The 25,719-nt window shown below is 40.8% G+C and overlaps 1 protein-coding gene across 1 annotated transcript in view; it reads left to right on the top strand.

The window, feature by feature from the left end:
* The window catches only part of FAM188A (family with sequence similarity 188 member A), a 42,387-nt gene extending 25,854 nt beyond the window's left edge, over positions 1 to 16,533 (top strand). Inside the window, exons 9-15 of the mRNA XM_015423755.1 lie at positions 1,397 to 1,467; positions 4,024 to 4,104; positions 10,689 to 10,761; positions 11,047 to 11,119; positions 12,726 to 12,813; positions 14,226 to 14,297; positions 15,408 to 16,533. Coding sequence (XP_015279241.1) covers positions 1,397 to 1,467; positions 4,024 to 4,104; positions 10,689 to 10,761; positions 11,047 to 11,119; positions 12,726 to 12,813; positions 14,226 to 14,297; positions 15,408 to 15,557 — 608 coding nt within the window. The 3' untranslated portion in view covers positions 15,558 to 16,533. The remainder of the gene's footprint in view (positions 1 to 1,396; positions 1,468 to 4,023; positions 4,105 to 10,688; positions 10,762 to 11,046; positions 11,120 to 12,725; positions 12,814 to 14,225; positions 14,298 to 15,407) is intronic.
* Positions 16,534 to 25,719: the final 9,186 nt, after the last annotated feature.

The raw sequence follows: 25,719 nt of genomic DNA, 5'->3' as shown, positions 1-25,719 counted from the left end.
TTTGATGTTGTAACTGAATTCCAAGTCTAACCCTGGTGCCTAACCCTGACCACATATGCTACCTTGGTAAGAGTGTGCACCTCTGGATAGAGTTGCTATTGTGTTAAATCCCAGATGCTAACTAAGGGTTGGAATCTCTCCCTTAGGAAAGGGAGGGACTAGTGAAAAGAGGTTCTGGTGGCACATTGTTCTGAAAACCCGAGAGGGTATAGACCATCTTGTGGTTTGTTGTTTAATGTATTGAAAAGTAGAGGATTCCCTCTCATTCCTGGACTGGCATGAGTGGGCTAATCCCTGTACAAGGGGACACCCAGCCAGATCAACCCTGGTAATCAGTGGGGTAACAGATGTCACAGCCAGATCGCCTCACATCCATATGGTGGACTTACTGAACACCTTGTCCATATAACTTTGGTTCTTTGCACATGTTCAGGAATAGCAGATTTTAACAGGGGGTTAGGAGGCAGAAATGAAAAAAATAAAGGGATGATATGTCTGGGAAAGCCACTAGTTTTTAGGGCAACAATGAGAAGGGATAGCTGCAAACTAACCCTAATAGGAAGAAAAGACTAAGGAGTATGAATAAGATTTTCATGGATGTCCTTCCCAGGTGCACAGACCATATAGTTTTTTGTTACATCTCACTGAGGGGCAACATCCCATCCCTGCTATTGCTATGGGCTGAATTAATTACACAGCCTATTGGGGGGGGGGGGTTACTAACAGTTCAGAATTCTTCCTATAAGCTTCAGTCTCTACCTGTAGGTGGCAAGTCAGCAACATTCACCTAGAAGCTACTTTTTGGGTTCTGTTCCTGTTGTTCCACAGGTTAATATGCCGTTCTTGTTACAGTGAACGGTGCCACTTTTCCTCCTCCACTCTCATGTGTGCATTATTTGTGAGGACCATTAAATATGATGCTCTTGCAGAATGAAAAAAAATTGGTTCCTTGCACATGAGAATAGAAAAATGCATGACTGCTCTGCTTGCAGACATTTTATTGCATGGAATTAAATAGGCACATTTTGACAGCTCTGGTTGCTCTGATAAGTTTATGGTGTGTTCCTGAGTTCAAAAGAATTTACTTTAGCCCTATGTACAATTTTTCTCAGAAGGGACTTTCAGTAAGCCAACTTCCTGCAACCACCAATAGCTCCTGTTGACTTTATGTTCAGTGCAGAGGTCAAACTGGATTTTGGAAGAAAAATGCCATTTTGGAAGTGATTTTTAGTTCTTGGCTTTGTATGTTTGTTTTTAAAAGCTTAGCATTTTTTTCTTTTGCTTGCTTTAAGCAGAATGCTTTCTAGACTGAAGTGTCATGGTTGGTTTGAAGGAAGTAAACAGAATAGGAGTCAAACTTGGACAGTTCTAATACAGAGTTTTTGTTCCTATACAGAACTGCTTGGAATACATAAGCAAGCAACAGTTGGGTTCTTGACACTTATGGAATCTCTAAGGTACTGTAAGGTAAGGAAAATTATGGATGATGTTAGAATTGTGTAGTATATTTCTTTGAAAATATGGTATTTGAGCTGCAACTTTGGAGAATGGTCATAAGCAGTGTTCTTTCTAAGCTGAGTCAGTGTGAGCTAGCTCACAGTTTCTTAGCCTCCGGCTCACACATTTTTGCCTTCGCTCAGGAAGGAGGGCTCCAGAGTAACCTAATTTATGCAGAAGCCAAGTCGCTCGCTCACAACTTTGATGCCAGTCGCTCACAAAGTGGAATTTTTGCTCACAAGACTCCACGGCTTAGAGGGAACATTGGTCATAAGTGCAGCATGTGGTATGCTCCACCCTTTTCTTTATCCCAATCAATCTAGTTTCTTGCCTTAGTACAAGTTACTTGGGCTCTGATATATCAAAAACTTGAACCAGCATGAGGAAAGGATTGGATATGGAGTGTGTACATAATCCTCTGATCGGCTCTCAAGAAGCCCATGTACTTTCCACGTAGGCACTGCATCCCCAGTGGGTTGAAATGTGCCCACTATAGCTGAAATAACAGTCCTTTCAGATTATGTTTTGTGAAGAATTGCAATTGGCTTTTGCCACTCTTTAATCAGATGCCTTTTTTCCCCTTTGGCTATCAAGAGACGATCAAGGCAACCATCACACTGAATTAAAATACTGTATTGACAGATTTGTTGAAAGGCTGGTTGTATATGTCATTTTCTTTGAGCCAAATTAGTTGGGCAGAGACTTGATGTTACTTTGAAGCACAGCAGTAGTGTCCATGGGGACTGTGGTACGGCCTGGAAAATGTCTTGTGTTTTAATAATGGAAATATCACAGCCACTACATCCCGTGATACCTCACGGAGACCATGTGCACAGTGATGTCATGTCTACTAGTGATGATAATAAACATATGTTGTGCTGGACGTGTTGCTACCTTTCAGGTTTAGTGGCGAAATCTGGATTATTTTCCTTATATGGCAGACACAAAGTTTGGGAACTAGGCAGAGTTACGAATCTGTCATCATTTGGTTCTGAATGTAATGGTCATTGGGACCCTGAGGGCTGGGCATTTGCATTTCTGCAAGGTTTTGTTGTTGGTTGTTGCTTTAATCTAGTACAACAGGTTTTTTCCTCCTGCAATTCAGTCTTTTTACTTCAAGACTTTTTCTTTCTGCAGTGCAGCCATTCTACAGTCTTTTAAGATGGATCTATTGAATCCATTAAAAGAATAATATGCTATGGAATTGACATTAAACAAAGTAGCAGATATTGCTACCTCCTGAGCTGCATATTTGTGGTTATCATGCAAATATGAAATGTGATGAGGGATTATTTATTTATTTACTTCATAGGCCGCCTTTCTCCCTCTGACTCAAGGGGAATTACACAGTGTTAAGTCAATCTAGTCATTAGGATGAGGCATCCAATAAGCAATGGAATGTAGTAAGGCTAGGATTACAGATATCTGAACCAAAGCACAAAGTACTACAACATGATGTGCTAAAAATGGAGACGGGGTTTATGTAAACAGAAAACAGTGCAGTGAGAACAGGCTAGTATATACAACACACAGGTAATACCTACTATACATGGTCCTGGTCCCGTCATAAAAGCACCTTCCTGAACCATTCATTATAATATAGCTCTATTACCTTTGTAAGAATGCCCTCCTAAATAATTCAGTTTTGCATAGTTTGCAGAATACCAGGAGAGTGAGAGCCTTCTTGACGTTTTTGGGCAGGCAATTACATAAGGTCGGGGCCACAACAGGGAATGCATGCATAAGGGCAGTTGTTGATCTTACCCATTTGCAGGGTGACATGGCCAGAAGGACTTGCTCACATGAGCCAAGTTGTTGTGGTAGAGTACAGGAGAAGAGGTGATCCTGCAGATATGAGGGTCCAGGGCCACAAAGGGTTTTGTATGTGATAGCCAGGACCTTGAAGTTAATCCCATAACTGATGGACCCCAAATGGAGTAACTGCAGAATGAGTCTAATATGCATGCTCTCCTTAGCTCTCGATAATAACGGAGCTTTGACATTAATCCCAAGAATCAAAATTTGTTTTTAAAAAGCAATGTGTTAACTGTAGTGATGGTTACAAATTTGGAGAAAGCCTTGAAATCACATGGGCTATGTCTGAGAAAACTGAGAGGATCAGGACAAAGTAGCCAGGGAAACAGTGGAAGGAGGAGATGCTCTGTCCTACATGGCTTTTAGTTTTCGTACCTATGTCATTGTCCCCCTTTAGCCTTTGCAGCAACTTGTCCACAACTACAAGCTAAGGATGCAGTCCTAGGAACACTTTCCTAAGAGTAAGCTCCATTGAGTAAAATGGAACTTATTCGTAAGTAAACCTTAGGATTGCTCCCTGAAATTGGAATGTAAAATACACCTTTAATATAGATTTGTCACGTATTCTTCTACTTATCTTTCCAGTTGTGGTACAAGTGTATTTCAAATTTGAGGTTGCACAAGTGCAGAATACTTACAGTCCAGTTTATCTTGGGACTCAGGGTTATATTCCACTATAAAATTGGTGAATAATTCTTACTTTTTTAAAAGGTTGGTTCCTATTTGAAGTCCCCCAAATTCCCTATTTGGATACTTGGCAGTGAAACTCATCTCACGGTCTTTTTTGCCAAGGTAGGATTCCTTTCTATTTATTTCATCACTTTAGGCCAAATAAATGCTAGCATTTAAGTCTATAGTTCATGTCTTTTTAGGATACTTGTACGGAATGGGGCTGAAGGTTATATAAAACTTTATTGTAACTGGTAGGGAACATTTTGATCTAAGAGTGTTGGATTTCTGAAAGAATGTTTTCAGCAACTCACTCAATGTGATTGAGAACATGACAAGGCTCATCTCTGGAATCTCCTGGATTGCTGCTCCGTGGCTAGGAATCAAGTCCCAAATATCCTTTCTCGTTTTGTTTGGAGAAAACCATTACCATACATGGATATTTGTACAAAGCCCACATGTCAAGCACTGCATTCTATCATTTCTTAACTGTGGGAGCAACAGTTTGTTGTGCGACTGATCCCAGAGATTCTAATAGACATGTTGGGGGACAGAGCAGGGAGACTCAGCACACCTGCTTCCAATTCCCCATCCTACCCAGACACCGAATAATTTGAGAAGACCGTCATGTCTGTGGTGCATGAATGGGCAGAGAAGCCTTGAACTTCAGGAGCACTTGGGAGAGAGTACAAGCTTGGAAATTCAAGACAGTATTAATACAAGCAAGAAAAAATTGACCCATTTTGCCCTGCTTTTCACTCTGTAATGTACATTCAGTCTTGGTGAGAAAGGCAGACGGTAAATGAAGGAAATAAATAAATGTCTAGAACAATCATAGAAATTTTGTATTTTGTTTATTTGCCAAAGCCATATACGGTGATTTCAGGTGTTATGAAAAGTCTAAACTGCTGTCGTGGGCGTAGCCGTCCTGATTTCAGTTAGTCACCTGAAGCACGTCAGTCTGCTTTTCAGAGTTTCTTTAAGCTGCAACATGTGCTATTTAAATAAGTATTTAGGTTCTAAATATGGTAGTTTGAAAGGTCAGTGTTCATGGCTGAACATAGACTGTGAAAATGTGATTATATATATCCCTAGGTGATCGATCAAATGATTTCCTTTTGGGCAAAAGAAAAAAAGTCTATCCATCTGTTTTCCTTCAAGATTTTAGCAGTTAGCGCCACATGGAATAACAGCGAAATGTTTTGCATTTTGTGCAGGCAAGAAAACTAAAGAGATTAGAATAAAAATATTCAGAAAGAATGGGAAACCATACCTGATTTAATATAATATAATCTGTGTTCAGATTACCGTGTATAATTTTTTAAAGTATAGAGTCTATCCACTTTGCAATTGAAGATTATTTATTTATTTATTTATTTATTTATTTGATTTTTATCCCGCCCTCCCGCCGAAGCGGCTCAGGGCGGCTAAAATGCATGGTTTAGGATTTGGGTTGCATTTCTTTTGATGTAAATGGAAAATCCGTTCCTTTACTCTTCCTTTAGTCTTGAAATAGCATAAAAATGCATAGTATATAATTCTAGATTAGTGAATACTGCTTGAAATATAGGTTACTTGTGGACTAAAGGCTGATCTATAGCCAAGGTTTGGTTGGAGGGCAAATTATACAACAATCTTGCTCAAACAAAGTACTGATGCTCCATCACAGGATGTGACCAGAAGCAAACGTCACAGGGGCTCTTTTCTCATACCACTAGACTTAACCTACATTGGCAACAGCTATTACTCTTTCTGAACCATTGCAACCCAATATGTCCCAGGTTCCCACTCAGAAATACTTTCTACCTGGCCTTAAGCATCTTACCATATGACTAATAGAAATGTTGAAGCTTTGCAGATAAATGTGTGGTTACATGGATCATAAAACTTTATAGAAATCTTTCTGTCCTGTTTGCTACCTGACCATCATGCAAGCAGCAACGCGTATGACAGATGTTGAATTTCACCTACATTGCAGAGAAATTTGTGTACGACATGCAGTTTCATTCTTTACAAGTGTAATTAATACCCTTGAAAATCCATTTCATACTCTCTTTAAAAGAAGCAGGAAATGAGTTTTGCATTCACTTCATCTCTTTATACTGAGATAATACGAGTTATATATACAAACAATGCTTTTGATGCACACTTAAGATGGTGGATTCAGATAGTGAGGGTGCTACTATGCTGCCTAAGAATAGATCTTCATTTTTGCCTTTAGAAAAGTAGAAATAAAATTGTGAATAAAACTCTACATTTTGGAATAAGGTAAGTTTTAGTAATAGTCTTTGTACAAGGGCAGTATTAAGGTCCATCAGCAGAGTTGGATATTATGTTAAATTTAATCATCTTGGAAAAATTGACCTCTTCAGTAGTGTATTACCATCTGTAGAGTATGTCATATTAATTGTGGACAAATAGTTAAACGTTATTATCTCATGCTAGACTTGTAGAATTTAGTGTCACCCAAGTATGATATATAGAATATATGTGCTTTTCATAGGTTTAATTTCATTAAGATAGCATAAGTAGGACTGAAATTGCAATGATTCATAGAAGCTACTTCTGACTTCCTGTGACAAGCAGGCATTTTCTTACAGTTCCTGCACAGAGATAATGACTATGGGAGAAAAGAGACTTAGCTAGCAGCATAAGTAGATAGCTTTCTGCCAAAATAAATCCAAAACAATGCAAATAGTTAACTGAGTTAAACGTAAGTCTTATCTGCATATTCAGATGGGTGTCATAACTTGGATGGTGAGAAGTCAGATGATTCAGTAGAAGTGTGATCTTTTATACATGAGCAGGCCCACTTTGACATATCCATTTTTCAGATCTGGAATTCAGTGAAACTACTGTCTTTCCCCTTTTTTCCACAAAGGACCTGGCTAAGAATCTTAGAAATTTAAATTCATTCTTACATCCAATTTAGACACAGTAGGAATATAGCGTATACCTATTTGCTTTTGCTTGCTCTGATCTATGCCAGTGTGGCACATAACTTTTTACTAATTTATCAAATCATATCTAGAATTGCTAGATTATTTTAAAAACAAACCTTTTAACTAACACTGAGTAATTATTAGCTTGGGAATACAAAGTTTTAACAGTGGACCTGACATTTTTTTTAAAAAACTGAAGTTCTGATCTACTTCTGCCTTGGTCCTATGATAAATGTGTATTGTAGGATATTACCTGCCACACAGTACTGTAATTTTCAGAGGTTAGTTTGTTGCTTTAATTCAGCCAAAGAGTTTTCTTGTTTCCATGTTAATTTTATGATAATATCCATGCACAAATGGATCAATTGACTGTCTCAGCCCTACAGAAAAATTTTCATACTACAAAATTCTTATGAAGTATTCTGAGTAACTAAAGCCTTATCTTAACATTGGTTCACTCATTCCACCCAAGAAACTATTTCTTTTAATTGCTCGCTGACACTTGCATTTCTTTTTTTTCTTGGAAAAGCTGAAAGAAGTGTAATCTGCCTTGAGTCCCTGTGAGAAAGGTGCACTAGAAATAACACAATCGATGGGAAGAAGCGAACGGGTAGGGGAGGAGCGGGTATGGTTTTTCCTAATCTCTCCCCCTTTTCCCCCTCTATAGAGATGGACTAGAAATGTAGGGTTTCTGAAGATTTGTTTGCATTCCAGTAATGGGTCATGTGTTCACCCAGAAAGTAGAAAGAGCGTAAACGTTAAGTGCGTGGTGTAATGCAACATTAATGGCTGCTGTGTGGCATCCTGTGTGTTAAACTGCGTGGCTGTTCTTGATATTTTCCACTATCTCAAGCCTACACAGAACTCATAACAGTGGATAGGAGTTTACTCTTGCACTAATGTACCTTTGAGGGGGAGGGAATCAAATCTTGCGTTTGGCAGGAAAATAACCATTATTTTTTTTTAAGGGCACGTTGTGGCTTGTTGAAAGAAGTGTCTTTTGTAGCTTCCCTATTTAAAGTAGCATCTTCTGCTTTGAGCCACATTAATCATAATGATGTCAGCGCACAAATGGAAACCAGAGTTACATTGAACAATGATTTCTAACATGAAATACAATTTTTCAGTCGTGTGACAGTTATGCTGTAACATGGGCTCAGCAGGATTTAAAGGGGCTTTAACTTGTGCTATATATCTTTATTCTGACTGCTGCTCAGGCACAACTATATTGCTGTCATGTTTGTTCTGACCCTCGTCTAGCCCTGTTTAAGAGATTAAAAATGTAGCTTGAAGGACCTGAAATGCAGGCTCTGTGTGCTGCAGGTCCCAGATCCAGTCCCCACAATCCCCATTTTAAAAAGTGATCTCTAGCACCAGAGCTGAGAGAGACTTTGGAGACTGCCAGTTGGGTTAGGCAGCATTGGGCTCTGAATAAGGCAACACCATAGGTTTAAATATTCTGTGCCGTATCAGTTATTACTCATACTGGTCAGAGTGTCCAAAAATGGAGACTGTTTTGTTTTATGACCTGAATTGCAGTGAAATGTATCACCTTGCAACTACTACTTAGGAATCCAAAATGACTGCTGAGGCTTATAATACCAGGGACTGCTTCTTGCCCCAGCCCACTGAGTTCGTGGGGAGGAAGGAGTGCCATATTTTAAGAAGTTCTTCTTGTGTTTACGGAAATAATTTAATAGTTCTTCAGATTCTAAAACAGATTTCTGTTTAGTGGGTATTTAAAACTGAGATTATAAACTTCAACATAGGGATCTGGAGTGTTTCCCCCCCAGCACTATACCATGTGTAGTTCCTAGGAATGGTTTCCCAGGTGTTCCTTCCTTGGAGAAAGTATTTATAAAATTAGACTTTTGTGGAAGAGAAATTCATTTTCATTCTGACGTGTGGTGAAGGCAAGTGTCCATATCCTTGTTACATATTTAAAGTAACAGGTTTACAGATTGTATGAAAGCCTTCTTCAAGTTTATCAGAGGTATTGAGAGTTTTTATGTCTCAGTTTTGCTTTTTGCAAATGAAAACAGCCAAGAATCATGCCTTAGAATGTAATACTTGTGTGCGTTTGCCAGCAAGGATAAACATGAGATCTTAAAATAGACTTGTATTACCAAGAGAACAGCATTTACAATAAAGGAAAATAGTTTTTGGTAGGAGTAACAAGGTCCAAACGGTGAAACATGATCTTGTTGCCTTTGGGACACAGTGTACTTAAAAATAATGATTGGTAAACTACTAATTGGCTTTCCAACTATAGAAGATTAGGTTTGGGGGGATGTTTTAGATAACAGTTTGCAAGGCCTGGAGGCTTGTGTTTGGCAGAAATAATAGAAGTCTAGAAGATACAGTACATTTTAAAGAGACTTGTCACCTTTTTAATAAGTGTTGCTGCCCAAAATGAATAATTTTTGCAACTTGTAAAAAGTAATGAACTCAAAACTAACCTTTTTAGTTCAGATTCTGGGGTGGAGACAGTCTGTTGGATAGTTTAACATTGGAAACTAAAGGAGAAGGGTCCTCCAAACCTGACAACAGCAGGACAGGCAGGCAGTGCTAGAGATGGGGTTGGTGGAGAGGCAACAGCGGTAATTGCCACACTGTATGTATATAATCTTAGAGAGAGTGTCTGCTGTATCATCTGAATACAGTTGATAACATACCACAGGCAGAAATAGATCAAGGCCAAACCAGATGAGACATGAGAGATCTGTAATGAGAATGCATCTGAGATTTCTTAACATTTTAAAAAAAAGTTTTTAAAGCAGCCTGTTTTCCTGAATTCTGTACCCACCCACCCCACACCCAGGTACAGAGGGAAGAAGGGCAACCTACCTTTCACGAGTAAAGAAAATGGGGAGAAGGTTGTTTCTTACACCTTAATTCACTGCAAATTACCTCCCCTTAGTTGCATGGTCATAAGATCATAAGAAGAGCCGTGCTGGATCAGACCAATGATCCATCTAGTCCAGCATCCTGTCTCACAAAGTAGCCAACCAGTTCCTCTGGACAGCCAACAATGGGGCATAGAGGCCAGGTTCTTTCCCTGATGTTTCCTCCTGGCTCTGGGATTCAGAGGATTAGTGCCTCTGAATGTGGAGGTTCGCCTCAGCCACCATGGCTAGTTGCCATTGATAGACTTATCCTCCATGAATCTGGCAAGGTGGGGATATAAATCGAAATAAATAAATAAATAATCCTCTTTTAAAGCTGTTTATTCCTGTGGCCATCACTACATCCCCCGGCAGCGAATTCCATATTTTGATCACACACTGTGTATTTTTCTGTTGAAAAATAGGCCTTAAACTGTGCGCGAAGGGGCCTCACAATACACAAACATTTCCTGTCCTGTATTTGTGCTTGCCACAGCCTGCTTTCTTGATGTGCCATGTGCGCGTGCGCTGTTCAAGCAAGAATATTGATAGAGACCTTTGTCGGGGAGGATCCCTGGGGTAAGGTGTACAATCTGTTTCAGCCCAGTTAGAAAATGATACACCTGGAAGAGAGTGCCCCTTGGTCATGGGAGGGACTGCTGCTGCTGCTGCTGCTAGAGAAGACCAGCAAGTTCCACTTGTTCATTTTCGTGGCTCAGTGCCTGATAATTACTTTCTCTTTGCTGTTTTTTTTTTAAAAAATAATGTCTTTCCCCTGAATTTTTTATTAGGAAGCTGCCGCTCTTCATTGTCAGAGGGCTTAGGGCCTTTATATGTTTTTACTGTGAATCAGTAATCTTATGGATTTCTTTTTCTGAAGGATTTGGCTCTTGTGGCTCCTGAAGCCCCTTCGGAACAAGCCAGGAGAGTCTTTCAGACATATGACCCTGAAGGTGAGATGCGCAGCACAAGCCTAAGCATGTCCTACCTGCTCTTAAAGGAAAGGGGCAAGGTGTAAAATTGGGGCAGTTAGATACCCGATACTGAGCATACGCTCTAGCTGGTCCCTTGTTTAGAGTTCATAAATAAACAAACCCTGCTTTAAAATTATGCACAGTTTCCAGATTCCAGGAAGCAGTAATTTTCAGTTTAACTGGGGGGTAATTTCATAGACCATACCAACATTTACAGGTAAAATTAATATTTGTATGTGCTAATTAATGTATTTTGTTTTTTAGATAATGGCTTTATACCAGATACACTTTTAGAAGATGTAATGAAGGCTTTAGATCTTGTGTCAGATACTGAATAGTAAGCATAAATTATCCTTAATCTTCAGGGCTCAATTTGGGTATCATTTTGTAAGATAAGGGTTTTTTTCCTGTGTGGTAGGTACCTGGTGCAGTACATGTCAGCTATAAAACAAAAGATGCTTGCACATGAGTTCAGCTTCTGGTTTTGAAAACTGTTCTATGAAGTTTTTGTGTCCACTATTCCTTTATTTAATTCATTTGTGCCCAAATTGCCTTACATTGTTCTCCTCTCTTCCATTTTATCCTCACAATCCTGTGAGGGAGTGGGCTGCGGGAGTTTGACTGGTGAGCTTCCATGGCATGAATGGGGATTTGGAATCAAGTGGCCCAGTTGCTAGTCCATCACTCTTAACCACTACACCACACTGGCTCTCAGTGAAAAGAAACGTTGAATATTTTATTTCCCGTATAGCTATGTACCATTTCTCATTCTAGAATAAGCTGTGTAAGTAGATCTGTTGCAAAATATTCTGTGCATATAAAAATAATTTGGCTCAGGCAGAATGACTGCTTGACTGCAGTTATGTACAAGTGTGGGGGTAAGTGGTGTAACTTTTTTTCGTACTCCAGTCACAAATACCACAGGTTGTATCCAACCACTAGCGCAGCACATGTGGACTGACCCCACAGTCTTCTTCCATAGGTCTCCAGGCAGCCTCTAGCCTTCCTCCTACTTGTGGCCCTTCCTCCCATGGAAGAGCCCTTGAGTTTAAGGAAGGCTCCTTAGACTGGAGGAAGGGATCAGACTTGAGCCACAATGAATTGTAGGGTATAAATATTTTATTAAACAGATGAATAAACTTTGGCCAATGGAGTGGTAGAATCTGGGTAGGATCCCCCCATCATTTTTCTAGAGGGCCCCATTGAGAGAAGGGAAACAGGAAAATTCGCACACATTGTGCTGCTGATTGGTTGGACAGAACTCCATATCAGCAACTAAATTTTACTAATATAGTATTTATTCTATTAACGTACAACTCTGAATATCAGTATAGCTTGCATAGATAATGTAAAAAGACACTGTGCCATTAAGATGCTTTGATTTAAATGCATAATATAGGTAAATTCATTATGTCTCTCAGTACAATCCTGTGCAGAGTTGCTCTGTTCTAAACCCATTGAAATTAATTGGTTTAGCCTAGGGTAATTCTTCATAGGATTGCACTGTAAATCTGCTGTATTTGGTCCATGGTTAATACTGTTTGTTTGTTGCTTGTCAGATAAATAAAACAAGGCTTGGTCTTTCCAGTATGGTTTGGAAGACAATGAATATGTTAATGCTCAGAACCATCTGCCGTATCCATTAAGTTTTCTGGAGTACAAGCCCAGGAATTAGACAGTGTGGTTTTTCTGAAAGCTTTGCCTAATAAGGCATAGTGTCTCAATTATTGCTACCACTTTAATTTCAAATAAGATTACTTTGGTTTAAAAATAACTAGATTTTGGCAACAAGATGCCATTCCTTTGCAGTTGCCATTAAGATTTTAAATACAACAGTTTCATTGTTTTTGGCAGTAAAAAGTGTTTCAGAACCACAGTACTTAGTCATGCAAGAGTACAAATGCATCATACTGATGTTTTGTGTTTTTTTTTCCTTATCTTAGTGTCAATCTCATGAAGACCAAATTAGATCCAGAGGGACTAGGAATTATATTACTAGGTCCATTTCTTCAAGAATTTTTCCCTGAACAGGTAACCTAACAATTTATATTTGTGCTGCTTAAAGTAGGCCGTTTTGTAAATATATATATAGGTCAGTGATGTGTTCCACTTTTAAATATCAGACATTCATGTTATTCCCTCATTCTTCCCCCTTTGACCCCTCTTTATTTATTCCAAACTATTACAAATACAAATATATTTGTAGTAGTTTACCAGCATCAGAAGATGCTTGTATGGTCACCCAGGAGCCACTTGCTGTATTTAAAGTGGTAGGAACACCACCAGGCCACTGTCACCAACTACAGCCCCCCACCCCCCGGTCATCCCAAGGAAAGAATGCTTCTTAGTACTAGGGGCAAGTGCAGGAGTGGAGTTGCTCAATTAGGTTTCAGCACTAAAGAGGTCCAACAGAAATTCTTGTTGCTCATCTGTTCATTTGAGGTATGATTTCTTCTGAAAAGAGATCAGACAGTTTGAGACTAAGTGAAAAGTAGCCAATTATGGGACTAGATCCAGGTGGTCAGCCGTGTTGGTCTGTAGCAGTAGAACAAATTTAGAGTCAAGTGGCACCTTTATTTTATTTTATTATTTTATTTGTTCAGGGTGGCTTACAGAATATATATAAATATTAAAACAGCAAGGTATGTTAAGACACGGAAGTTAGATTAAAACCACAGCATATAACCACAGATTTCAAGGAACATAAAAGATGGCGGCATTTTCTCAACATCCAGGTGGTCAGCTACCACCATACTCCGGGTTCTTGCCAGGCTGTTAGTTGTTAAGTGAGTGCAGATGTTGGGCCGAGGGCCACGCTATTAAAAGGCAGCACCTTAATCGAAAGCCTGGTGGAAGAGCTCTGTTTTACGGGCCCTGCTGTTTTTATCATCTCAACGGTTTGGTATGGTAAATTAAGCTGAGAGGGAATATGACAGATCAACATTCATACAGAATGTCATGGTAAGTGGGGATTTGGACCCAGGTCCTCTGGTCTAAGTCCAGCACTCTGACCAATGCATCAATACTGTCTTTTACAGTTGGGATACTTCTCTTTTGTTCTAATTTCAAGGTCCTAGAAGATCTTCATGATAATGCATTCTATTTATTTCCTCACCTGCAAGTGTTCTTCCCATATATTAATAACAGAGTATAAATGCTGAAGCCCTGACCTGGATAGCCCAGGCTAGCCCAGTCTTGTCAGATCTGGGAAGCTAAGCAGGTTTGGCCCTGGCTAGTATTTAGATGGGAGACCACCAAGGAATACCAGGGTCAAGACGCAGAGGCAGGCAAAGGCAAACCCCTAAAACGTCTCTTGCCTTGAAAACCCTTCTGCTGTGACTTGATGGCAAACAACAAATAAACGCTGAACAAAGAAAGGGAAGAAATCCCCTCCATGAGACTAAACTGTGATTTGAAACTGACCATTTTATGTTTGCATTTAGGACTCCAAGGTTCAAGAATCATTCCCCGTATACCACTACAATGGATTGAAGCAATCGAATTATAATGAAAAGGTATGGCCACTTGAGACAAAATGAGCAGAGCCATACCAAATTAGAAGTGGCACTTCAATTAGAATTGCAATTGACTGTATCAAAAACCCAAATGAAGCAAGCTGCATTCAGGTTACCTCCAAGTTGCCGGCTCTCCATTGGATAAATAATCATTATTGTGCTGGTTGCCGCATGAGAACAATTGAAACACATTAGAAACAAAAACATATCACCGAAGATAAATACATTTTATCACAGATTTAGTCTTTATTAATAAAAAGTGAACGACTTTTTAATGAGAGCCTTAACATAACAGTGCTCCAAATGTCAGCAAGGAAGCTCATTTAGGTGTGTATAAACATGTTGCCATGGAGCTTGACAAATTATATTCCAGCATAAGGAAACAGGTTGCATGAAAAATGTTTACATCCAATGTTGTAGGGATTGCGCTAGCAAAAACATTGCATTACCAGGTTTCAGTATTGCCTCGGCCACTCCCCCTGTTAATGAAAGGGATGTCCCATGAGTAGATTCACTGGTAACCATGGAGACAACAGGGGGCTAACCTCCTAAAGACAGGAGCAACTCCTGAGGTCATCAGGAAAATCTTCCTGTGTTTTTTATCCTCACAACAACCTTGTATATTAGGCTAGGCTGCTAGTTTGAAGGCCATATTATGTGGGAGATGCATGACTGACCCAGTGCTTTCTTTAACATTAAAATACAGCCATGGCAGAAGCATTAGCACTAGTTAAAAAATTCCTCTGTGCTGTTTCCCTGGTAGAACCCACACACACACACACTCCCAGACTCTGGATGGGGGAGGGTGAAGATGCTATGTACTTCTTTCCTCTCCCTTATCACAGTTAGTAGCAGCTGTGGGGGATATCAGGTTCTATGGGGAAAGGTTAATTCCTACCCCAGTGCCATGACTTCAGTCCAAATCTGGGCCTCCCACAGCTACTCTTTAATGGTTGAAAAACATGAGGAGATCCAGTCATAAATAATGTGTGATTTTAATGTAAGCTAAGCTTTAAACTGATTCCAGAGTAAACTTTGCATTGTTCTTTTGTGGGTTTTTCCCCAAATCTCTAAAATAGTAGACTAAGCTAGATCATTTCATACTGGCAGGTCATGTATGTTGAAGGCACAGCGGTGATTATGGGCTTTGAAGACCCTATGCTACAGACTGATGATACTCCAATCAAGCGCTGTTTGCAGACCAAATGGCCATACATAGAACTCCTCTGGACCACAGATCGATCCCCTTCATTAAATTGACATTGAAAGAAGACCTTGTACTGTTATCCAATGTTGGAAGGGGTTGGGTAGGCAGCTACCTGTATTTTAAAACAAAACCCTGTACTTCAGCTGTGTGGCTATACACTGGTATCACTGAGAAACTGTAAATAAACACTTTTTCAGTGTTAATTTAGATTTTTTTAAAAAACTGGATTTATTTGTATTATATCAGCTAGTTCTTTTTTACCCATTCTACTACAGTTAAAATGCAGATTCTCACCCGGAAGCCTCTCTGATCAGCCAAAAGCCTGAAGGATGGTTTAGCACTGCAACATCTGTGTATTAGGTGAAATTTGTCTTAAATACCATAGTATTCACTTGTTTACACATCTGGCCATATATTTCATTTGAACGATGCTGCCTTAGGACACACTTTGCAAGGGCATCATTCCCTTCCAGTGGGCCCAGTGACAATGAAAGGGAGCTTGCAGAAGAATTGGTGTTCTTGTGCAGTCCCCATTCATTTCACTGGAGATTGTTCTGGAGAACTTCCCGGTGGGTGGTGTGCCCCTAAGCGCTATCAGGACTAGATTGGCATTTGCACTGAATAGTTTCAATGAGTTAAGTTTCTGCTGTTGCTTTTTTTTCCCTTCTAGAAATCGACATGGCTTTGCACAAATGGGGCCAAAATTATAAATCTTAAAATATATAAATGATGAATGCTATTTATTGGCAGTTATATTTTTTCCCCCTGGGCTTACTGAAAGTGGAAGGATTTAAAAAGGATATTAATATTTGAAGCTGTATAAAGGAAATGTAAAAAACTTAACAGCAAAGAGAATTTGTGCTATGATTTTTGCAGTTGTCCATATTATTATTGCCAAATACCTCTTCTCAATATATCCTAATAAAAACATAAGCCAGTACTATTGTATGTGTTACATGCATGAAAACATCTGTTATTAAAGTAGTGTAGTCATTATTTATTATCTAGCAAGGCATAAATAAAAAAAAAATGAACCCAAATAGTGACCTAGTGGTGTCTGCCTGCCTCATTGCCTATCTGATTTGGTCACTACTTGTTTTTTAAAGTGCCATCAAGGAAATAGGTATTGGGAAAGAATAAATTGTTTAGATGAAAGTTTTTTGCGTGACAAAACAGTAATCTTCAGCCAAATAATCCCAGTTGCTAAGAAGAAGAGGAGGAGGAGATTGGATTTATACCCTGCCCTTCACTTGGAGTCTCAGAGTGGTTTACAAACACCTTTCCCTTCCCCTCCCTACAACAGATACCCTGTGAGGTGGGTGGGGCTGAGAGAACTCTGACATAAATTGCTCTTTCAGGAACAGCTGTGCCAGAGCTTGTGACTGATCCAAGGTCACATCAGCATGTGCAAGTGGAGGAGTGGGGAATCAAACCCAGTTCTCCCAGATTAGAGTCCACACACTAAACTGGCTCTCTAGGAGCTTCCTGGTTTAAAAAAGTTTCAGAACAAGCTCTGTTCTTAGAAGGTTGAGAGGGAGTGATATGTCACTTTTAAAATACATTACATATGCTGTTCATCATAGTGATACCTTTGCAGTCCTACATGGGTACTGCGTACGTACAGGACTGCCATGGAGAGGATTTTTTGAAGCTCAAACTGCTCCATCCTCCTCTCCCACACATTTTCCTGTCTTTTCCAATGTGATATAGAGGAGCCGGAGCACCCTTTCCTCAGTTCTCTCTCTGCGGCCACTGACCAGAACTTCTGTTCTTTTGTGGTCATGTGGCTGGCATGACTAAACACCAAGGCGCACGGAAGGCTGTTATCTTCCCACCGAAGTGGTACCTATTTATCTACTTGCAATTTCTTGCTTTCGAACTGCTAGGTTGGCAGGAGCTGGAACTAGAGATGGGAGCTCACTCCGTCATGCGGCAACTCGGGTCTTGAACTGCTGAACTACCGACCTTTCACAGCCTGCAGTTCAGCATCTTAACCACTTGAGCCACCGCAGCTCCTATTCCTAAGGATTAGAAGGTAGCTAATATAACCCCAATTTTTAAAAAAAGGTTCCAGAGGAGATCCAGGAAATTACAGGCCAGTCAGGTTAATGTTCGATACCAGGTAAGTTAGTGAAATTTGTTATTAAAGATAGAATTAGTCGGCACATTGATGAACAAAAGCTATTGAGGAAGAATCAGCAAGGATTCTGTAAGAAGATATTTTCTCACTAACTTGTTAGAGTTCTTTGAGGGGGTGAATAAACCTGTGGACAAGGGTGACCCAATAGATGTTGACCTAGGCATCCAGAAAGCTTTTGATAAAGTTCCTCATCAAAGGTTCCTAAGTAAGCTCAGTAGTCATGGGATAAGAGGATAAATCCAATCCCTCTGGCTGGGAGGGCGGGGTATAAATTTGAAGAAATAAATAAAAACTGGTTAACAGCAAACAGACTGAGTATAAATGGGCAGTTTTCACAGTGGAGGGTTGTGAGCAGTTGGGTACTGCTTGGAACTAGGTCGGGTCCTTTTTAACTTGTTCATTAATTATTTAGAGTTGTGAGTAAGCAGTCAAATGGCTAAGTTTGCAGATGACACTAAGTTGTTCATGGTGGTGAGAACCAGGGAGGATTGTGAGGCACTCCATAGAGATCTGTCAAGGCTGGGCAAGTGAGTATCAGCGTGGCAAATGAGGTTCAATGTGGGCAAGTGCAAAGTAATGCACATTGGAGCCAAAAATCCTAACTATAAATACACATTAATGGTGTCCAAACTGGCGCTAACTGACCAGGAGAGAGCTCTTGGAGTCGTGGTACATAACCCACTGAAAATGTCAACTCAGTGTCAAACAAAATCAGAAAACAACCGTGAACATCAGACCCCAAAGTATCAACAGTCAGAGAATTTGTATATGCAGTGAGTAATATCCATGCATCTTTTATACAGTAAACAATGTCTGTTTGAAATTAATACAATGTACAATATCATAAGAAAAATCCTATTCAACATCATTTCCAGATTTCCAATGTTTCAAATGGAATTCTTCCTCAGGAAATATCCTTCACAGAGAGCAGTAACCTTCAAGATCTTAAGATTATGCCTATTTTTCAGCAAGAACAATAACCAATCAGTTGGGCGCAGATCACAAATCCTTCCCAAAGTGAATATCACACAAATATCTTGCTTGGATTCAAAAAATGCCTCTGCTGGGGATTATTAGGAAAGGAACTGAAAACAAATCAGCCAGTATCATAATGCCCCTGTATAAATTGATAGTGCAGCCTCATTTGGAATACTGAGTACAGTTCTGGTCACCACACCTCAAAAAAAGATAGCATTGGGGAAAGTGCAGAAAAGGGTTGCATGGAATTGCATCACACAGGGAATTTATGGAGAGTTCTTTTCTGAGATTGTTATAGAGAATCATGGAACGTGGATCTTTCTTTGAAAAAGCTGTGATGGGAAAGACAACTAATTAGCTAGCATGCTCGTTGGAAGGAAATGCTTCATGAATTCCTGATTCTATTTTGAAATCATCAATTGTGGATCTTGCATCTGGACAAGCTTTGCCTGTTTCATCCACTGGACTTTGATGTATATGAATAAGGCTGTTTGTAACTGATATGGACATATGAAATTGATGTCTTTGTGATTGAATTAATATATAACCACTATACAGTGGGATTGTAGATTATTGATTCAAAAGAGGTTATTTTCTATACTATTATACACAGTTGTGTTGGTTTTTTTGATACACAGAAAATAAGTCAGTGATGTTTTCCATTATTCTCTGAGGATTCAGTGAAAGAGGCAGGGTCTGTACTGTCTATCCTGAAGAGCTTGCTGATTCTGGATACTTTTTTGTTCAGCTTTCTTTTGTTAAAATTGAGCTATTTTATTAAATTTATAGTAACAATGGTGTTCCTGTGATAGCTGGTTGGCCTTCATTCTATACAGTCTTTAAAGATCACTGATGTCAGAAGCAATGGTTTTATCAGTCACAAAATGTGCTGCTGACCTGTGTGAATCTAAGAAATACGTTTCAGTAATGATGCATTTAAAAACACTATCAGACCAAAGAATGCATTTATAAATTCATATATTATACCTCTGATAGCTGCTGTTCTGGTATGAACATTCATAATGCAGGAGTATATTATTTTACAAAGGACTGGTTTTTCTTTTTTTACTATAAGCATTTCTATTAGGGTTGCCAGCTCTGCGTTGGGAAGTACTTGGAGATTTTTTTGGGGGTGGAGCCTGAGGAGGGCGGGGAGGGACTTCAATGGGGTATAATACCATAGAGTCCACTTCCAAAGCAGACATTTCCTCCAGGTGAACTGGGCCCTGTTGCCTGGAAATCAGTTGTAAAAGCAGATCTCCAGCCACCACCTGGAGGCTGGCAACCATAATTTCTATATACACAGAAAGGTAGTTCCAGAACAGTACCTTGTTGGCTTTGGCAGCACCCTGTCTGCTGCAAAATATGGACATATTTCCAGTGAATCATGCTGAAGATATTTTTATTGGGAGGAAGGGTGAAGAAGAGATCTGCAGTAGAAAATTTTTGAAAATTACATAACAGTACAAAAGTAGTATTTGTATAGGAGCCCTAAATATATCTGAGCAGCTTACCATGTGCTTTATTGGGGATGGGGGGAGGAAGCCTAAGTAAAAGAACTTGCTGTTCAGATTAAAGCTGTTGGGGAGTGTGCCACCTCATCCACACCCCAGTCTTGTGATGTTACTGACCGTTTTGTTCGGGCTCCTTTTTACAATATCCGATGATTCTTCAGGGCTCTGTATTTTGCTGTGGCAATTTCTAGCCTTGTGGTTAAGTTACCATAATTAAAACTCAAACACAATATTGGGACTACTGAGGAGAAGCTGACCAGCCCAATTACTAGTGGGTGCAAGGCAGAACATACATGTCACACCTGTGGAAGGACTACGGCTCAGTGGAAGAACCTCTGCTTTGCATGCAGGAGGTTCCTGGTTCAATCCCTGGCATCTCCAGTTAAAAGGGCCAGCCAGTAGGTGATGCACAAGACCTGCGTCTGAGACCCTGGAGAGCTGCTGCCAGTCTGACTTCACAGTACTAACCTTGATGGACCAAGGGACTGATTCAGTATAAGGCAGCTTCATCTGTGTTCATGCTAGAATAACCTATCCTGCAGTCACTCCATCAGTTACAGGGCTCCACTCAAGTACTGGTTGCCATGTTCAAGGCCCTTCATGGCCAGTTTGGTGTAGTGGTTAGGTGTTCGGACACTATTCTGGGAGAACCAGGTTTGATTCCCCACTCCTCCACTTGCACCTGCTGGATGACCTTGGGCAAGCCATAGTTCTGTCAGAGCTGTTCTTGAAAAAGAGCAGTTTCTGTCAGAGCTCTCTCAGCCCCACCTACCTCACAGGTGTCTGCTGTGGGGAGGGGAAGGGAAAGGAGTTTGAAAGCCGCTCTGAGACTCCCTTGGGTAGTGAAGGTTGTGGTATAAATCCAGTCTCTTCTCTTATCTAAAATAAACTGATAGAATGTGTAATTTGTGATTATCAATTAAATAATCTCATATGGCAGAAATCTTGTAGTCTGGAATAATGGAGAGGTTTGAGTTGACAGTTCTAAGCTAGATCTGTTATCAGAAGTTCTGATAGCTTCGGCTGTGGTTCTAACGCTCTACATGAACCTGTACTCCAAATTGAAGATGTCTGCAATCCACCCACTGGCTTTCTAATCCACTCACCCCTGTTTTAAACAGCAGTCCAAAAGCTCTAAGACTAAAAAGATTTATTTCAGCATGAGATTTTATGAGCAAGAGATCACTTCCTCAGATGCACAGCAAGAAGGTTTCTCTACAATCTGAAAGATTTTAACTGGAAATTGCAGATTATGTGCTCTGTTAATGAGTTCTGGCCTCCGCAGGTATCACCAGCTGAATGAATTACAAGGGGACTTCCATATGAATGGCCGTGAACATGAGAAGTAGAAGCCTCACCCAGCTGTGCTACTCAATAGATCATAAAGCTGCAAGAACCTTGGCCTCAAATCCAAGTGGCCAGCTTCTTTGGATCTGCACCTGAAAAAACTGGCCTCTTGCTCATAACAACTTAAATCACAATAGACTTCTTTGTCTTCAAGATATCACATGTTCAGAAGTGAGTCTCCTGTCTATCTGCATTATCTTCAACCTCTCCCAGGTCTAACAGTCTAGTGGCCCATCTCTGAAAAGGCTTTTGTGATTCTAGTCATCTGGGAATTATTGATTACTGGCACACTTGGAGGAACAAAGACCTAGAGGGTCCAGTATTGAAGTGCGGAGCTTTCTTTAAATTAATTCCCAACAGGGACTGTGCCTTTGAATGGAGGTAATCAAGTGCAGCTAAACTGTTTTCCAAGAAAACTGGATTGGCTGTAAGGAGATCAAACTGAGGGCCCTTGAGTCATGACACCAACAGGAAGCGGTCTTGAGGGGAAGAGAGGGTATCTTGTTTGTGTTTTTAGATAGCCCTGTTTTCCATTTAACCTTTGAAGGGAAGAGGTCCAGAAAGAGTGCGGAATTTTTTGGGTTTGTTTGTGTTCTTCTGGGTGGGCAAGAACCCTGTAAAATAAACACAGACCTCTCTCCCACCCTTCTCTGGGAAGGGCTTTGTTTGGGTTGGTCAGAGTTTCCTTTGGAGAGACATTTTTCATCACTGAAGACCACGGTCTTGCTGGGACAGACTTCCTTACAGAGATAATGGCTTTTGTTGGGGCAATGCTGGGGGTGGGGGGGAGGTGACATTGCTTTTCCTGTCCTATTTCAGTGTGCCCAACAGACTGGATGAGGAAAGGTTCAAGGCCAGCTGTCTCTCTTGATTTCACAACAGCAGGGTTCATTTTCCAAAGAAAATAAAGGAAGGTAATGGGGTCAGTTTCCTTCTGTTTTATGGGACAGAACTGCTTTTTTTTTTTTACTCCCAGTTTTTTGTCCCATCGAAATAGAAGCACTGCAAATAAAAACTCTTTCACAGTCTGTTTTACTGATGGATGCCTGCCCATTAAGCAGGCATGAGAAGCAAGTGATCATATTCCACATTCTATGTAATGGTCTTTGCTTCCCTCTCAAAAGAGACAGCCCATACACAATCACTCTCCGTCTGCATACTTTTCAAATATAGAACTTTAAGTAGAACTCCACTCACCTGAATGTAACATATCCTGCATCTGAAGTTGTCTCTGGTTTAGAAAAGCATATGCCACACTTGGCAAATTTTGTTAACATTCGGAAAGGATTGTCACCTAAAGCTGGTACTTGGGTCCCTTTTTTCCATTGAAATGTCCTTACATCAAAAGGCACTTTTCATGGACTTTATTTAAGTTCTCTTTTACAACTTCTTTTAAAGCCAACAGAACAGAGTGCAGGACAGAACTCTTTGGTATGTCATAAGAGATGTGAGCTGGCTGTTCTCAGTTTATGTGTGTGATTAGCCCAAACTGAGCTGATCTTGTCAGAGCTCAGAAACTAAGCACAGTCAGTATTTGGATGGGAGGCCAACAAGGAAAACGAGCTGCTGCACAGAAGAAGGCAATGGCAAACCATCTTTGCTCATTCTTCCCTTGAAAACCCCATGAGGTGGAACTTTATGGGTTCTACATGAGTCGGTTGTGACTTGATGGCACACTTTACCTTAATGCACAAACCTCCTATTTGTGTCTTGCTTTCATCATAGCAAGCATCACTTTGATTGTACTGTCCTAGGCAACTGCTCAGTTCACCAACGTGTGAAAGGCAGAAACGGCACTCTTGGTCTTTGGCATTAGAATCTATTCCCACAGCCATCAGCATCTTTGGTGTCTATAGGAAAACTGTTCACATTGTGTTTCCCACTTCATAGCAAGCTGGTTCTGAGGGTCTGCATTCCTCAGTCCTGCAGGATGTGGATTTTGGTGTCTCCTTTGTAAGTTGTAAGCCAAAAGCTGAGTCTGCAAGACTGTGTTTATATGTTTATATGTTGCTTTTCTCCCAGCTTGGAACCCGAAATGATTTACATCAGATTCATAGGAAGAACACAGTCCATGCACTGACCTGTCCTAGATCTGCATGGCATCAGTCAAGTTCCCATGCTTTCCAGAGCCAGTTTGGTGTAGTGGTTAGGTGTGGTTAGGTGTGTGGACTCTGATCTGGGAGAACCGGGTTTGATTTCCCACTCCTCCACTTGCACCTGCTGGTTGACCTTGGGCAAGCCATAGTTCTCTCAGCCCCACCTACCTCACAGGGTGTCTGTTGTGGGGAGGGAAAGGAGTTTGTAAGCCGCTCTAATACTCCAAGTGAAGGGTGGGGTACAAATCCAATCTCCTCTTCTTCTTCAAACCATACCTTTGTGTGAATGCCACAGGGGGGCAACCCATGCAGACTCCGTAAATGCGTATCCATCACCCTGAATAGATCCTTAGAAGCTCCATCTGCACTTGGTGTAGTCATACCACTAAGCAACTTGTTAAAAATAGATTAACAATCACTCAGTATATTTATACAGAGGCATCTTCATTTTCATACGCTTTAAAATTGCAGCTAATTTTGTTCCATTTTGAAAATGCAAATATAAGATGAACAAACCGTAATGTAGAAAGTGACCGTATAATAGTTATGTCTGAAGTTATATTTTTGTTCTCCTGTTTGAATTAGGGAGACTGCAGTGGCTAAATTTCCCTGCTCAGGAAGTTCACTGGACAGATTGGTTTATAACAGCTATCATTATGTATATCACTTAACACTGCAACTGAGAGGAAGGATACCTCTAAGTCAAACACAGTGCGGCAGTGCAGGCGGTGATGACAGCTTAGGTTAGTACACTTAACCTTGGAAATAAATTCTCGTTTTAGTTGCAGTTGCCGGAAGAGGCCAAGAACTCCTGTTTGCAGCACAAAGACAGGATCGGCTAGAATAGGCACCCAAAAAACTTGTTTTAAGTGCTTTTATCCCAGACGTTCTCAAATTACTCCTCAATATTTCTTCTCTGTGTACTTTTGTTCGCCCTGTCAAAGCTCGACAAGTTGTCTTAGAGGATAAATACTTGGACATGTGTGAGGAGGAAGAGAGGGATTGTCATTCTTTGATTCAACATCGTGACAGTAAAGAAAAATTAACAATTTGCTTTGTTGCATAACCATTCTTTATTTATTTACTTTATTCATACCCTACCTTTCTCCTCAGTGGGGACTCAAAGTGACTGACATCCTCCTCCTCTTCTCAATTTCATTTTCATGGACACCCTGCGATGTCGGTTAAGCTGAGAGTGTGTGACTGGCCCAAGGTCACCCAGCAAGCTAACATGGAATAGTGGGGATTTGATTCTGGGTCGCTGAGGTCCAAACTGGATGTGAGGTGTCCTTGTGGCCACCATAAGGATGCTGCCGCCATTTTAAAATCATTTCAAAATGTGGCAAGGGTATAGTCCTGATTGGGCCTGTAATGTGCCACTCTTGCTCCCCCAGTGCCTTTTCACGTGCCGAAACAGCCGTGGTGTGTGTGTGTCAGGGGTCGTTTCGTAGAAAAAGAGCTAGGGGAACTCATTAGCATAACTCATTAGCATATGCCACACCCCCTGACATCACTGGAAGTGTGTCAGAAGGCCACACCCCCTGCCATCACCGGAAGTATGTCATAAGGCCACACCCACCACTCAGTCTTAAAGGTGCTATTTGTTAGTCTTAAAGGTGCTATTTGAACTCTTGGACTATTTTGCAGCAACAGACTAACACAGCTAATTCCTCTGAATCTAAACCCACCACTCAGGCTCCACCCCCAAAATCTCAAAGGTATCGCCAACTCAGAGCTGGTGAGCCTATCTGATGGCACATGTGGGGGGAAACAAGCAAACCACCCATGTCAGGTAAAAAGGAGAGATTCCAGGGAGAAAAAACAGCTATAAACCAAGACCAGCTATAAACCAAAACAGCTATAAACCAAGCATGGGGGCAGATGACCACATTGCTACGGAAAACACACAGAAAATCCAGGCATTTATACTTTGTTTTCACTCCCTCCCCCCAACAATTCTGGCGGCCGCCCTGGTTTCAGCTCTCGCTGAGCCCCCGTCGAGCTCAGCGGTGGAGCTGCGAGGCCGGCGGGAGTGTGGAGAAGCCCTGCCAAGCCCCCCCGCCCCCAACGGTCCCGGCCACCGCCGCTGGCCTTCCAGCTCCACCGTCATGAGGGGCCCAGCGGTAGACCTGCAAGGCCG

Source organism: Gekko japonicus, unplaced genomic scaffold (genome assembly GCF_001447785.1).
Source record: "Gekko japonicus isolate JY-2015 unplaced genomic scaffold, Gekko_japonicus_V1.1 scaffold94, whole genome shotgun sequence".
Classification (NCBI taxonomy): Eukaryota; Metazoa; Chordata; class Lepidosauria; order Squamata; family Gekkonidae; genus Gekko; species Gekko japonicus.
The sequence above is the reverse complement of the archived record's forward strand: the minus strand, read 5'-3'. Positions and strand labels throughout refer to the sequence as shown.